This window comes from Galleria mellonella, unplaced genomic scaffold, assembly GCF_026898425.1.
Source record: "Galleria mellonella isolate WM207_F2 unplaced genomic scaffold, CSIRO_AGI_GalMel_v1 utg74, whole genome shotgun sequence".
Taxonomy (NCBI): Eukaryota; Metazoa; Arthropoda; class Insecta; order Lepidoptera; family Pyralidae; genus Galleria; species Galleria mellonella.
The window spans coordinates 119,395-134,154 of NW_026442147.1; the positions used below are offsets into that span (position 1 = coordinate 119,395).

Here is a 14,760-nt window from a genome sequence, read left to right on the forward strand (position 1 = left end):
TTAAAAACAAAACCATGGACAGCAAAGAATAAACTGTGACGCCATTTTAAGCTTGTTCACATAGACTTATTGTTACTTACGTTGCTATTTCTGAAAAATCTATATCTTCTTATTTCACTGCTCTTAACTTGTGTAGTCATTCTAATACAGCTGTTTCGTAACAGAATACGATGGAATAGAGTTATCTATAAAAATGTCTTTTATAACAAAGTCTGCACATGTAAATTACATACCACCCTCTACAATCTACCCCATTGTAAATGTTTCCGGTCTGCGAAGAAAAATAATATTGAGTCAAGCGAATGTTGTTTTCAGTAAACGGAAACCCTTCATCGAACTAGTGAGCGTTGATAGAGCGGTGACACCAGCGTGGGGCGAGTGCGAGGAGCGGCGAGGTTTACTCCGGGCTATGCTGATGACGGCGTGTGACCTCGCCGCTATCACAAAACCTTGGCCCGTCGAGCGGCGGGTCGCTGCGTTGGTCGCTGGTGAATTCTTCAGACAGGGCGATCTGGAGAGGCAAAACCTGAATTTGACACCTATAGTAAGTATTTGTTTAATATATATTAGTTGCATGTTTTCAATGCTACGCTACTTGAAGAATCCACTTCAGGCATCCCATAAAAATACTTGGCACAGTTTTTCAATGATAATAATTATTTAGAAGATAATTTACATAGTACGTCAGGTTAAAACGTCTTCATCGCGCTACCCCATCAAGTGCTTTATAATGTGCTTCATATGCAGATAACCGTTGAAAAGATTTCCTACCTTCGATTGTTCATATTCATGGATCATTCTATTCTTGTATTCGTCGGTACGATGGGCTCATGTCAAGTCGTGAAAAAAAAAATAGTTTGGTATCGTATCAAAAACAATTGAGAAAGTCATACGTATACTCTTAATAAAATATCTAATAAGAACTGCAAAAAATTTTATATATTAAAATTATAATAATTTATTATGATTGTATAAAATGCTTTTACATAAATATGTTGTTATTTCCTTTTGTTTTGGCCGGTTTTATATAAAAGTACTATATTTTTAAAGATATTAAAAAATATTTACATTTATTTATTTATTTATTTATTACATCCACTGGGTGAGCCTTACAGTCTTCCAATACGCCCACCCAGGAAAGCATGAATACAACAACATATAAAAAAAGGAATATTACATATATACAACAAGAATAATATAAAAAGACTTAAACAAAAACGTCTGAACACAAATACTCCGTGGTCACCCGACGAAACTCCAGCAAGTTGGAGGCAAATACATCCAATTGCGGATACTGGCTCAAAATATCATTGAGTAGTTTCAATGCAAGAGATAGGGGAGCCTGCTTAGCGAACTCTGTTCTTCGTAATGGAACATCGAATAAGTGCCGTCGATGTGCTCGTACGTAGTTACTGGGCGCTCCTATTGATATTGATTCCAGTACAGTTTGGTTACACTTTTATATACATACATGTTATTATATGTTTATATACATGAAGTACATTCATATATTTTTTATTTAGTGTAATTTTCTTAAAATTCAGCGCCAGATTATGGTGGTATGTAGCGATTTGATAGATGCAACGTTAAGTTTCATCCTATTTCATATACATACGCAATATCTTTAATAAAAGAATATACCAATATTCATATACGTTATGGAGAATTAAAGCATTATTTTTTGTTTCAGGACTTAATGAATAGAGATAAGGAAGATGAACTCCCTGCTATGCAAGTCAAATTTATTGACACCATATGTTTGCCTATTTACGAGGTATGTATCTACAATATTATAGTATTAAACATACAAAAAGGTCCCGCCGTGTTTCCTTATGAAATCTGCACTGGCGTCTTTGTTGACACTGGTAGCTTTGATATATCGTTAGTGGTAGTTAGTGCTACTTGTTGGAAATAATTTTTGACCAATTATCAAACCCCTAGCTTTATTCGTTTTTGAAAAATGGGGGTTGCAATCCCAAACTTTAAAATTATTTTTCTATGAAACTATTATAAATATTCGAATAAAACTAAAGCAACATGGAGGCTTCTGTCTTTATATTATATATTTTTTTTTTTATAATTTTCCAAATAATCATAATATCGCAAAAAATATAAGAAAAACTAGGTATGGTTTTAGTGGTTATTTATTGAGGTACACCGATAAAAAAATACATATATTCAGTACATATATAACTACAATACATAATAAACATATTTAAAAAAAAATAGTATGTAAGTAGGTATAATATAGTAAACTGTTAGTAGTTGACACTCGTAATATGAGCTAATGAAAGCCCTTCTTCAGTTTTCCTCTTACAATATAATATGGAACTTTCTAAAAAAAAGTGCCTATTACATTTAAAAGGTATTTTTATTAGTTGGAAGTATCATATTACAGTACTCTCGAAATTCATTATTACACTCGTCAAGTAATTATTTCGTATTATTTAAAAAAAAAAAAAAAAAAGGAATCTTTTTATCTTATTAGTGGAACTTTTTAGGACCAAATAATATTTTATACAAACGTTGGTCCTGATGTTTAATTTTTGAAATACTTAAATTTGTGTACATTTTGACGTTTTATTTTGTATTCTGGTAATTACTGCAGTAAAATTTGATGATTTTGTGTTTATATTTGTCGTATAGATTTAATTCCTTGAAGTAGGATTACAAAGTTACTGATGTAAATGTTTAAATTTATATTTTCTAATATAAATTTTCAATATCAATCGTATCTTATTTCAGGCATTCGCGGTATTGTCACCAACTTTACAGCCAATGCTCGACCGAGTGAAAAGCAATCGAGCCCATTGGATTGAGATGGCCAATAATGGTGAGAAAATCGATTATTCGGTCCACGATAGAGACCATATTAATGAGAGAAACGACAAATCGAGTATCAGCTCGCAAAACGTGGACGACACTGAGAACACATACGAGGGAGACAGCAGCGGTGCCGTAAGTCTTTCATCGGAGACCAACTCAAAATATGAAAACCTTGAAAATCCTGTCGTCGGTCTACTTTGCAACAACGTTCTCACTATGCCCAGGGATCCCAATAAGTTTTGTCATTTACATGATTTAAATTAATTAAAAAAATTTATATGACATTGTGATATAGTGAAACGCGTCTTATAAATGTGGATTGCGTCCATACCTTGTTTCGAAGGCCAATAGAGAAGCCAAATTTTAAATTAGCATATACATTCTAGGTTTTATTCAAAACCACTGTCCTTAAGTGTAAAGTTAATAAATCAAGTATATTTTTTCTAGATTATGAAATTTGGAATTTTATTTTATTGTTTATATGTAACTAATCGAAGTTTACATTATAGTTATGTAACTACTCTTATCTTCAAAACCTAAATATCTGTTAAAATAACCGTCTTTTTTCAAGCTAAATTCTTAATTTGAAAAAAGTGACATAATACACTAATATACTAAATATTGGTTTATTTAAAGGAGATTTAAATTTATATGAATATGGGCCAATTTATTATAAATTAAATGAGTACCTACTCGCTTCAAGCACAAGCATCATTTTAAGCATGCACCCGCCGTGATTCATAAACTCATATCATTTTCTATTGGTCTGCTTGAATCCAGGGACAATTTTTACGAGTGAAGAGTTATCAAGTAAAAAGTGTGTCGCGAACGGATTGTGTGATATTTGTGTAGTAAATAGTAAATAGACGATTTTAGTCGAATTTGAAATTCATCTAACGCATGGCGTACCTATATCGGATAAGTGGTCATGATTGTCGCACTATTTTTGTACACTTCATTTTAGCTTTACCTTTTTTAAGTACCTACCTTTAAGAAATCTTCAAGTATGTACCTAAGTGTGACTTGACACTTTCCGAATGCCTTATAACAAAATCACATTTAGCTTCTATTTTGTACTCGAGTCTATCGTTTGAGTTATGTATTAAGAAATAATACCATTTATAAGGAATTCGGAATGTGTACGGTCGCAATAAATGTGTTGATTTACCTCATTCGCCTATTCTTATGTATTACATGAAGTTATTCATGTATCGCTAGATTTCGTATCATTTAAGATACATTATATAATTTTCAATTCACATTGAAGATTTATTTTCGAGGGATATTCTAACAGTAGAAAATGCAGGGCCTAACTGTCGTAACGTAGTTATCAAACAACTGACCAAAATACCAAAAAGTTTTTAATAAATTGTTGACTTTTTTCTAGTTACAATTAATTGCCTACCTATTAAAACTTAAAATATGCAAGCTATATAGTATTATAATGTATGATGATTGGATTTGACCTTTTTAAGTTCATTAAATGTAATACATAAAAAGTAAGTTTATATACGAGTATAATCGCATCAACCAGAATTATACACCTGGTTGATTCGATTATTTAATTGTTGCATATTATATCTTATTGTTTGGGACTTATGATTTATATTTTCATTGCTATAAAGTACGCACACGATGTCAATGCAATAATGAGCGTTATAGAGATTCTTTTCTACAATAGAGCGTTTTAGAAAATATAAATCTATTTTTATTTCAAAATATTGATTTTTTCTTATAAACTATTTTTACTTTATAAGTTATATTATTAAATATTTTGTATTTCTTTATATATTTTTATTTAAGTAACTTTTCTTTCTATCAAATCGAATTCTATGTAATGGTATCCACTTTTCAAATAAATTCTATAAGTGCATGGTATATTTAAAACTTTTCGAGATTAATTTAGTGATAGGCGTTTGTGTGCGTACTAAGTACTTCTTAATGCCCTATTTATATTACTAAGACACTCTCATACGCATGTAAACGGTAGCTTTCAAGTGATTTAGTACTATTCGCTTTATAATCCTCTCATGGCGAGTTTTTAGTAATGTGAACAGGGTCTAATGTTTGCACGTGTAAATAATTGAACAGTACTAATGTACTGTATTTATTTGGTAAGTACTTATAAATTTTTATTTTTTCGTAGACCGTTTTATGGAACTTTTGCCTCGCAATGACTTATCTAGAGACAGTTATGGCACCCAATTATCCATTCCAATGTTTTTTTTGCAGTCAATCGTTTGTGTCGTCCACTAATATTACTTATATATAAACAACAAAAATAATTGTCAATTAAATATGTAATCGAGACTTACAATTATTATTTTTATAAATTTTGATTATTCTGAAAAGCTTTTTATAATGAATATTTTGTTAACTGCAATATATTTTTTTTTTGGTATTTTAAATATTCACTCTACTATCGTATTTTATTTGTGACTTTTATAAATAACTTTGATTTATGATTTAATGTTTAATGTCCATGATAGCACTTTTAAGCCTAGTTTAGACTGCTTTAGTAATTTAGTACAGTCGCAAGTAACTAAAAAATACTGAAATATTAGATCCATATGCAAATTCTCAAGATTACTCGACTAAATTGCTAAAGCTGCCCGAACTGACCTTACGGATGAGTGTTTACGGCAGTTTTTGCTGGCGCTGTTGACAATCATCTGTAAGAGATTTTCAGGTAAAAATCTGTTTAATTTCATGCTAGATATATTATGAAATAGCCAGGGAGAAATGAGCCCAAAAACCTACAAAAAAAGTTCATAATTCAGGAACAAACATTTTCGATTCGATTCTATTGAGTTCGATATTGAAATATTATTTATTGCAGTTTAACAAAATATTATATCGAAAGGGGAAATATTATGACTATTCTATTATAAAAATTATAACTGAAAATTTTATATTAGATAAATAAAATCGGTTGGAAACACAGTAAACGTAGATAAACGTTATTTATAATCGTAGGAATTAATAATATCCTGTAATAAAAGTGATATCGTTGTTTCCTAAACTGTAGAAAATATCATAACATTTATTGATATTGAAAATTTATCTCTTAGCTTAGAGCTATAATTACATTATCAAATGTACAATTTGATTATATTGATCCATGATATCAATATCGTATTCTTTTGCCGGAAACCTTTCATTTTAATTTCATAACTTTTTTCTTATTATACTGTGACGATAAAATTAATCTGTGCCGTGCTATAAAAAATATAAGCGTTCTATACCTATCTATAATTAGTAAATCGTTATGCACTCTTACACATATACTATCTTTTTGAACCTTTTTAGTATGGTTGATAATTTGACAGTAAATAAAAATGCGATTACTGCGTTTCTGAACCTACACTACCATAACACTTTCTTTCTCTTTCATAAAAAAAATAAGACCAATTTCACTGACAAAAAAAAATACAAAAACAGTATTTTCTAATTGGAATAATTCTCTCTATAAGCGTATAGATATTTACTACGTGAAAAATCTCAAATTAATTGTGGTAATAAACTATGTACAACACTAATTTTAAGATTATTGTAAGTATTATTAGAAAGTAATTAGAGAATTAATAATTGTAATTCACTAAATGAAGAGTTGTATGGTGTGTGAATAATAATGGAGGTTGTTTTGTTCCAAACAAAAAATGTTATTTATTTATGATTAAACAAATTTTGAAATATATAAGTTATTTATTTGTCCTTATATGTGAAAATGTGTCTCTATTCTCTGCCTTATGCTAGCCTTAAAGATAATTGGAATTTATAATAATAATCATCATCTTAGCCATTGCTCGTCCACTGCTGAACATAGCCAACCCAAGACTGCCATAAGGAACGGTCCTGCCCCACTTGCATCCACTGACTTGCTGCAATACATTTGCGGTCGTTACCCCATCTAGTGGGGGGTCGTCCTACTCTGCGTTTACCCATACGGGATTGCTACTAAAGAACCTATGTGATCAGCCCTTATCCTTCGGGCTATGTCGGTTACTTTGGTTCTTTTGCGGATATCCACGTTTCTAATTCTATCACGCAAAGAAACTAAGCATAGCGCTCTCTATATCTCGCTGAGTAATTTTCAAGCTTTTGCATACGGGGTTGTCTGTATGTAGGTAGAACCATGTTTCGGTCCCACAAGTCATCACTGGATTGTTTAAAGACCACAAACTTAATATAACGTACTATGAAGGCCTTCGTCTTGAAACTTTGAAAAGTTTTAGATGACAAGGTTTAATATATTTTTCCGAGTAATAATAATACCTGCCTTTTATTAATGCCTTCTATAATGTAACTGGTAATCTACTCCACTAGAGGAAAAAGGGATCGTTAGTAATGGTGTTTAATCGTCCTATTGGTAGCAGTATATCTTATCAGGTCGACCTTCCCGGTTTCCCGTGGATTTTTTTTATAATGGATGATAATGGAATGGTAACTCCGCCTGCGCTATCGGTATACACTGGCGAGGCACCAGTAAGGGATGACAAATGAGCATGAAAGCACGTCTGTAAGTCCATCATGATGAATGCAACAAGTATTTACACACAATATTATACTATTTATGCACAATGGTTTCCAGAGGGAACCGCGTAGACAAGGCTTGCTAGCAATGGAGCCATTAGTTCCCATTACTAACAATCTCTTAAGTGGAAATTATTTTAGTTAACCCTTAAATGCCTGAAGTTTCAAATTTGATACCGGGTTTTGCATTGTTTCATTGTTAAATAAATTTAAATATTTTGAATACCGTAATGTCTAAAGTATCAAAAATGATACCAAATGTTTTTTTTTTCAAAATAAATATATAAAAATATCGTTTTGATTTTTTTTTACTATTTTTTTAAATATTTTTTATATATTGATTAAATTGATTTAAAAAAACAGGCTTTTAAAGGTTAATAATTGTTAAATTTGCCACGACGGGGTATCAGTAAGAAATGATAGGTGTATATGAAAGCAGGTCAGTTAGCCCATTGTGACGAATTCATCAATAATTAACCACGATCGTTTTCAGAAAAAACTGCATGGAAGTTGACCTGTTAGAGTATATTGCTAGCAAAGGGACTGTTAAATCCCAGTACTAACAATTCCTTTCCCACCAAGGATGAGAAGTTGGGGATGTATACCGATTGTGCAGGCAGGGTGACTATTTAATTTCCATCTATTAACTTACACACGTAAAAACTTACTCCACCGTACGCCGGATAGCTGAGAAATACGGGTTTTCTCAGCTAATTCGAATCCTCTCGGATTGAGTTAAATGAATTATGACACCTTCAAGAAAAGAGCATATTCCTTTTTAAAAGGCCTGTAGCACACATGCAATGCCTCTGGTGTTGCGGGTGATAGTGAGCGGCGGTAGTCACTTACCATCAAAATAGCCGCATGCTCGTTTGCTTAGTGTGTTATAAAAAAAGTATTCCCGACTAAATGGTAATAATAAATTTAAAATCGATGATCCATTTGGCCTCTGCAACTTTAACTGGAGAGGAATTTAAAGGCAAATACAATAGTACTGAGTTGTTATATTACTCATAGAAAACTACATGTGAAATAAAAAATCTAATTAGATTAATTTGGATTCATAAAACAAGCGCTCCCCAACGTTTACGAGAAAGTCAATTATTTTGAATAGATGTTAGTTGTAGCACACTATATTTAAAAGGTAAAACATTTAAAACTCCGGGAACGCACAAGCAACTTTGTGTAGCAGATGTTCATGAGCGTCGGTAGCCGCTTTCCATCAGGTGGTCAATATGCTCGTTTGCCTCCCTAACAATAAAAAATATGATACATATCATACCGTTGACTTGTCACATAGTGGGCACTTACAGTCTTTTATAAACATTATAAGTGTCCACTAAGATATACATATAGATCATATCTAGCGAAACGTTCCAAAATTTCACTGAAAAAGAATTATTATCTAAAGGCCGTTATTGCAAATGCACATACAGGATGAGAGAAAGTAATTTTTTTTTAATGAGTGATAATGGAATGGCATCCCCACCCGCGCCATCGGTACACACCGGCGGGGCACCAGTGAGGGATGATAGGTGAGGATGAAGCAGGTCAGCTAGCCTACCGTGACGAATCTAACAATAAATCAATCACGATGGTTTCCAAGGGGAACCACGAGGAGGTCGACCCGATAGAGTATATTGCTAGCAACGGGGCTATATCCCCATTGCTAACAATTCCTTCTCCCCCCGAGAGACAGTAGTATATGTATGTGTCAGTACGTAGTATGTTATACCAAGGTGTTATATACTATGATGTCAGGTATGGAAGGTGCTGGCATCTAGTAAAGACTGAACGCACTTGTGTAGAAACACAAAATTAGAACTACCGTCCGCATTACAACTTTTCGGAGCATCTGTGACTGTCAAAGTGTGTTAGCATGTAGATGGCGCTGTTTTATAATAAGTTATAGAAATCTGTAGAGAATTTAAATTGGAATTACGGCCATTTTCTACCATCGTATAGCTCGTCTTCGATAGGGAATTAACCACCTATACATTAGAGCCTGGATGATTTTCGCAGATGTTTCTCCCACGACGATCAGATAATGGAATGAGCTTCCTGTCGAAGTTTTTCCAAGAGATTAAACATAGGGTTCTCCAAAAGAGAAGTAAAGAGTTTTTTTCAGTGTCAGCAACGTATGCGTAGTGCATCTGGTATTGCAAGCGTTTATAGGCGGTAATTGCTTTCCATCACGGTGGGTCTTATATTTGTTTGTTACCTGAGTGGTATAAAATAAATGACTTGTTTTTATTTGTAGGTTATGTTGTATAATTTACTTCCTTATTCGCTCATCGTCGATTCATTAAATCCATTTGTATTAATTTTGTTAGGTTTTTTTTAAAACACAGAGCAAACGAGCATGCGGCTCACCTGATAGTAAGGCAACACCAATGGCAATGCAGGTGTGCTGCCGGCCTTTTAAAAAGGAATATGCTCTTTTCTTGAAGATTATGATGTCGTATCGGTTCGGAAATACTGCTGCTGGAAGTTGATCTCAAAGAGTGGTTGTGCCTGGTAGAAAGTGTCTTAAAATACGCACGGTGGAAGACCGCCACTCGTCCAGATGGTTGGGATGAAACTTTAGTTTATGGCGGGTTGTACGGTGTTGAAAATCAGCAGCGGGTAATAATCCGACCAATTCCTCAGAGCACTCCCCATGATAAATTCGGTAGAAGATGCACAGAGATGCAACGTCTCTACGCAGTTTCAGTGGGTCGAGTCGGACAGTAGGGCGCTGACTATTAATAATTCGAGCAGCCCGCCCTTGAATGCGGTCTAGCGAAAGGAGCTGGTACTATGGTGCTCCTGTCCATAGGTGAGAACAGTATTCCATATGCGGCCTGACTTGAGCTTTATACAATTTTAGGCGGTGTTCTAGCATGAAATATCGTCTCACTTTATTGAGCACTCCTATCTTTTTGGAAGCTATATTAACTTTTTCCTCCAGATGACTGCAAAACTGGACGTCGCTAGATATATCAACACCCAGAACTCCACGACTCGACGTTCTATCAAGGGAAGCGCCCTGAAAGTGAGGAAATATGACAAACGGCATCTTTTTTGCGGCGAACACGCAGATTTGTGTCTTCCTAGGGTTAAATTGGACAAGATTTTGTTCACCCCAGATCGAAACTTGATTGAGTGATGTTTAGGTCCTCGGAAATATATTTTTGTCCAAATACAGATTTTTGTATTAACAACATTAGCAGACGACGTAGGTATCTATTTCATCTTGATCTACTGATGAAGTCAAAACACTATGTAGACTATTCCTTTTTAACCCCGGGACTTTTTTTATGAGCTGACAGAACAATACTAATCCCATCTGCGCTATCGGTATACTCTGACGGGACCCCTAAGTGAGTATAATAGGTGAGGATGATGTCAGGTTAGTTAGCTAATCGTGCTGAATTCATTAGGAACCAATATTTTGGTTAATTCCACCATGGAAACCACACAGAGATTCACCGGATACTTATTGAAGATATGTATTTATTACTTTTTCTGTATTATTTTGAATTAATAATTAGAAATAAAGACTCTAAGATCTTTAATCCCAATATATATAAAATTACTAATATATTACAGTTAAAAATATAAGTATTTGCATACTTAAATCGGCTGGTCGACTTACTCGGCATCACCAATAATTTTTTTTCGCTGTCGCCGTCCAAGCTTTTGACTATCTACTTACGTCAGGTAGGTTAAGGTAGGTAATAAAGGACGCTAGGTGAAGTTAAAGTCAGGTCAGTTATTTCATCGAGAGGAATTATATAATTAGGAATATACAGAAGATATAGCGTGGTGGTTGAGCTTACCTAGTATATTGTTAGTAAACCTGAATCTCCAAAGATGGATATGTAGTTATAAATTTTTATTTTTCAATCTCCACAATATATTATAGTATACAGTTTATTTATTAAAAAATTTCAGTGTAGGTATATGCATATAGTGGAGGTTGATAGCTGAAATAGAAATACCTGTGCTACAGCCACCAGTCTATTCCTACAAGAATTTTTTTTAAATTTCTTACTAATTTCATTTAAAGTGTGTTTCTTTTATAATTTTAACAAAACTTTGTAACTTATTCATTAAATTCTGTTGAAATAGACTTTAGCATATTTACACAAATTGTAGGTTAATAATTTTCATTTCCCGCCATTAATTTCATCAATAACACTGCGCATGTCGCGCATGTCATCCGATTTTCATTTTATTTCTCCTGTTGAAGAAATATAGAAAGGGACATAAAATAACCTTCCAAGTTTAACGCGCATGCGCTGCGCAAACTGCAATAGGCACCTAGTGGACACTAATATACCGCATTTTCTGGGATGGTTAGTGAAAACTGAAACAATAAAGCAAATAAAGCAGTAAAACTCTAAGTTGTGTAGTAAAATGAAATCTGTGATCGATGAATGAATAATTAGATAATTTGTGTAATTTTATAATGAAATTAATTAGTTCTATGTAGATATCTAACGTAATAGAAATATTAATATTATAGTGTAACAGCTAAGGGTTTAATTATATCTACGTGGGTAAGTAAAGACTTATTTTATACATACATATATATTTGGATAAATATATAAACATTATAAACATAGTTTAATAATTTAATGTACGATTTTCAAACATTTTTTCTAGAATGCTTACATCTAATATAAAGAATAATATGTTTTGAATATAGTATATTTGATCAGTTGTATTCTAGCCCAGACGTAGGTATTTTTTATGATTCACGCGTGTTCCTAGACTATTAGGTTTTTACTCGCGATTGCTTTATCAAATTCTCATTTGGATCAAAATTGAACTTTATTGTAAGGGTCATAAGAATGGGGTCATAAGAATGCGAAACTTATACGTACTGTACTGTATCTAAATAAGCGTTATCAACCCGCGTGGATCAATATATTAATGATTTTGAATTTTTTATGCGACTGGTTTGTGGTGGTCAAGCCAGAGAGATATAAAATTCTAAAGACACATATTAAATCATGTACATCCACAAGAGTAACTTAGCGATTTCGGGATTAAAATAATCATAATCACATTACTTGAAATAATTTTTATCTATAATTATTGAATCGCTTAGTGCAGACTCGTATAATTCGTTTAAATTTTATTTAAATTTTAAAATGGAAACAAATGAAACATACGAAAATAGTCAGAAAATAGGCATAAGAGTATTAATAAATTAGTGTCCGACCGAAACAAGTTTTAAAACCGTAACCAAAACCGAACTTTCGGCCTTAGTCTCAGTTTCGGTCGAACCCGAAACTTCCTGACATATATTTAAAATTTCTCTTCTATACTGAAATCTAGTGTATTTTTTACACAGTTATTTACACAAACACACAGATAATAATAAACACTAATTAAAGTATGTAACAAATATGCATATTTATTTATATGTACAAACATGTTAAAATTATGACTTATTTTTGGAAGTAAACTTAAAAAAAAAACAACTTTCAGTTAGACACACACACAACACAAACACACACACACAAAATTTTGGCGCGGCCGAAAGTTTCGGCTAATTTTTGGCCTAAACCGAAACTAAGGCCGAAAGCAGAATTTCTGGCCGAAACTAGCCGAAACCGAAACCGAAAACGAAAGTTTGGTCGAACACTATTAATTATCATATCCTTCTTAATATTTTTATAAATGTGAATTTAGTTTGTCTATTAGTCACCTCTTAGTCTTAGCGGCTTAAAGACTTAACAACTTGTCATAAAATTTGATAAATTTAGATATATATACCTAGGTATATATATAGGTATATATATCTAATTTTATATAGGTTCTTTTTATTCTGTTCAAGCAATACATTCTAATAACGTGGGCGAAATAGCGGGTAAGAACTAATTATATATAATAAAAAATTTATACAAAAACAATAAAATATTATAAATAAATAAATCAATCAAAAGATGAAAGTTTATATTATACAAAGGACCCAGTTATAAGGAGCTAAAATAGAGCAATAGTATTTATTAGTGTTACAAAACATTTCCTAAGCAACATTAGATCGAAAATTCGAAATAAAAAATATTTTTTAATTTCTCATGTGAAACCCTTGAAGTACTCAGTATGTTATTTTCCTCTAAAAACTTGTTTTTACCGATCTTGTGCCAAATTGTGTTGTTTGTTGACAATTTGTTCCATATTCTATAATTATATTTGTGGTCATTAGGGGTTTCTGTTTCGTGGGAAAATAAAATTTCAAAAATTCTTTTATCACCCTAGCTCTATATACAATGAACTCCTTATTTATAGATCCACCCTTCATTATGCTATTAAATTTTGTTTTTATACTTCAGATCACGGCCAAAGTCACTCCCACTTGTAATTATCGCTTAATAACCTAATAATAAATAAGTATTTTTAACTGAATTTTTTTGGAGAACGTTCTGAATTTTCTTTCTTTTTTGAATTCCTTTATGGATTATAATTAACTTTGTTATGATTGATTTTGTTATTTTTTATTACTTAACAAAATGCTTGTTATGTGCAATGAACTATTAACCAAGTTAACTTAGTCTGTTGCATTGTAATGCAAACTCATTCTGTATTAATAAACACATATAACATTTTTTTTTTACTTTACTTGCTAATGTCAAATTACGACTTGCAGTGTCTAACTACAAAATTATGGTTGAACGTATGAATAATCAGTATAATAGGTTGAGATATAATATTAAAAATTAAATATCAAAATAATACATATTATTAAATGGGCAAAAATGGGACATAAGTAAATATTTCAACTCGTGAAATCGAAAACGCTGATACATCTGAAGTATTTGTGTACAAAAATTCACAAATACTTCAGATGTATCAGCGTTTTCGTATGAATATTGGATAAGCTGTAATTTTGTGATAACTAAATATTGTGCAAATCTGATTTTCTTGTCATGCTTACTGTAACTTTTAGCTGAGTGATTACAAATTATAGATATTTAAGTGTATAAAGTTTATTGCACACTATCCATAATCGCATATAATTTAAAACTTAATTATAGTCTGTTACTAATTTACTAGTTGTACGTTATCACAAGCGTTGAGTTCACAGTGAACAGCAGTCGTATATACGTTACTAAAAAATTACAAGCTAAATTTAGTATCGATATAAATACATACGAAGTGCGAGCGTAGGGTACTACAGTGCAGTAATACAGTGATTGTTTCTTTATTTTCAAGGTTCCAAGATCAACTCATCAACATGTCAAAATGTAAGTTTTAATTATTTACTTCATAGATTAAGTGTTTTACATTATAAATATCGCCATCGTTCTGTACATCAAAATATATATATGATATGATAAAGAATCGCAAGAACCGTTTAAAGTTTAAATGAATGCAATTTTCACTCTTATAGTGTGCATTTATTTA

At 32.2% G+C, this 14,760-nt stretch overlaps 2 protein-coding genes across 2 annotated transcripts in view; both read left to right on the forward strand.

Annotated features, from left to right (window-relative positions):
- LOC113516096 (dual 3',5'-cyclic-AMP and -GMP phosphodiesterase 11-like) overlaps positions 1-6,526 on the forward strand; it is a 65,057-nt gene extending 58,531 nt beyond the window's left edge. The window contains exons 13-15 of the mRNA XM_052900979.1: positions 316-544; positions 1,691-1,774; positions 2,746-6,526. Of these exons, the coding sequence (XP_052756939.1) occupies positions 316-544; positions 1,691-1,774; positions 2,746-3,090 (658 nt within the window). The 3' untranslated portion in view covers positions 3,091-6,526. The remainder of the gene's footprint in view (positions 1-315; positions 545-1,690; positions 1,775-2,745) is intronic.
- A 5,143-nt stretch (positions 6,527-11,669) lies between these two features.
- The window catches only part of LOC113516002 (long-chain-fatty-acid--CoA ligase 1), a 76,206-nt gene continuing 73,115 nt past the window's right edge, over positions 11,670-14,760 (forward strand). Inside the window, exons 1-2 of the mRNA XM_026900330.3 lie at positions 11,670-11,903; positions 14,569-14,600. Of these exons, the coding sequence (XP_026756131.1) occupies positions 14,591-14,600 (10 nt within the window). The 5' untranslated portion in view covers positions 11,670-11,903; positions 14,569-14,590. The remainder of the gene's footprint in view (positions 11,904-14,568; positions 14,601-14,760) is intronic.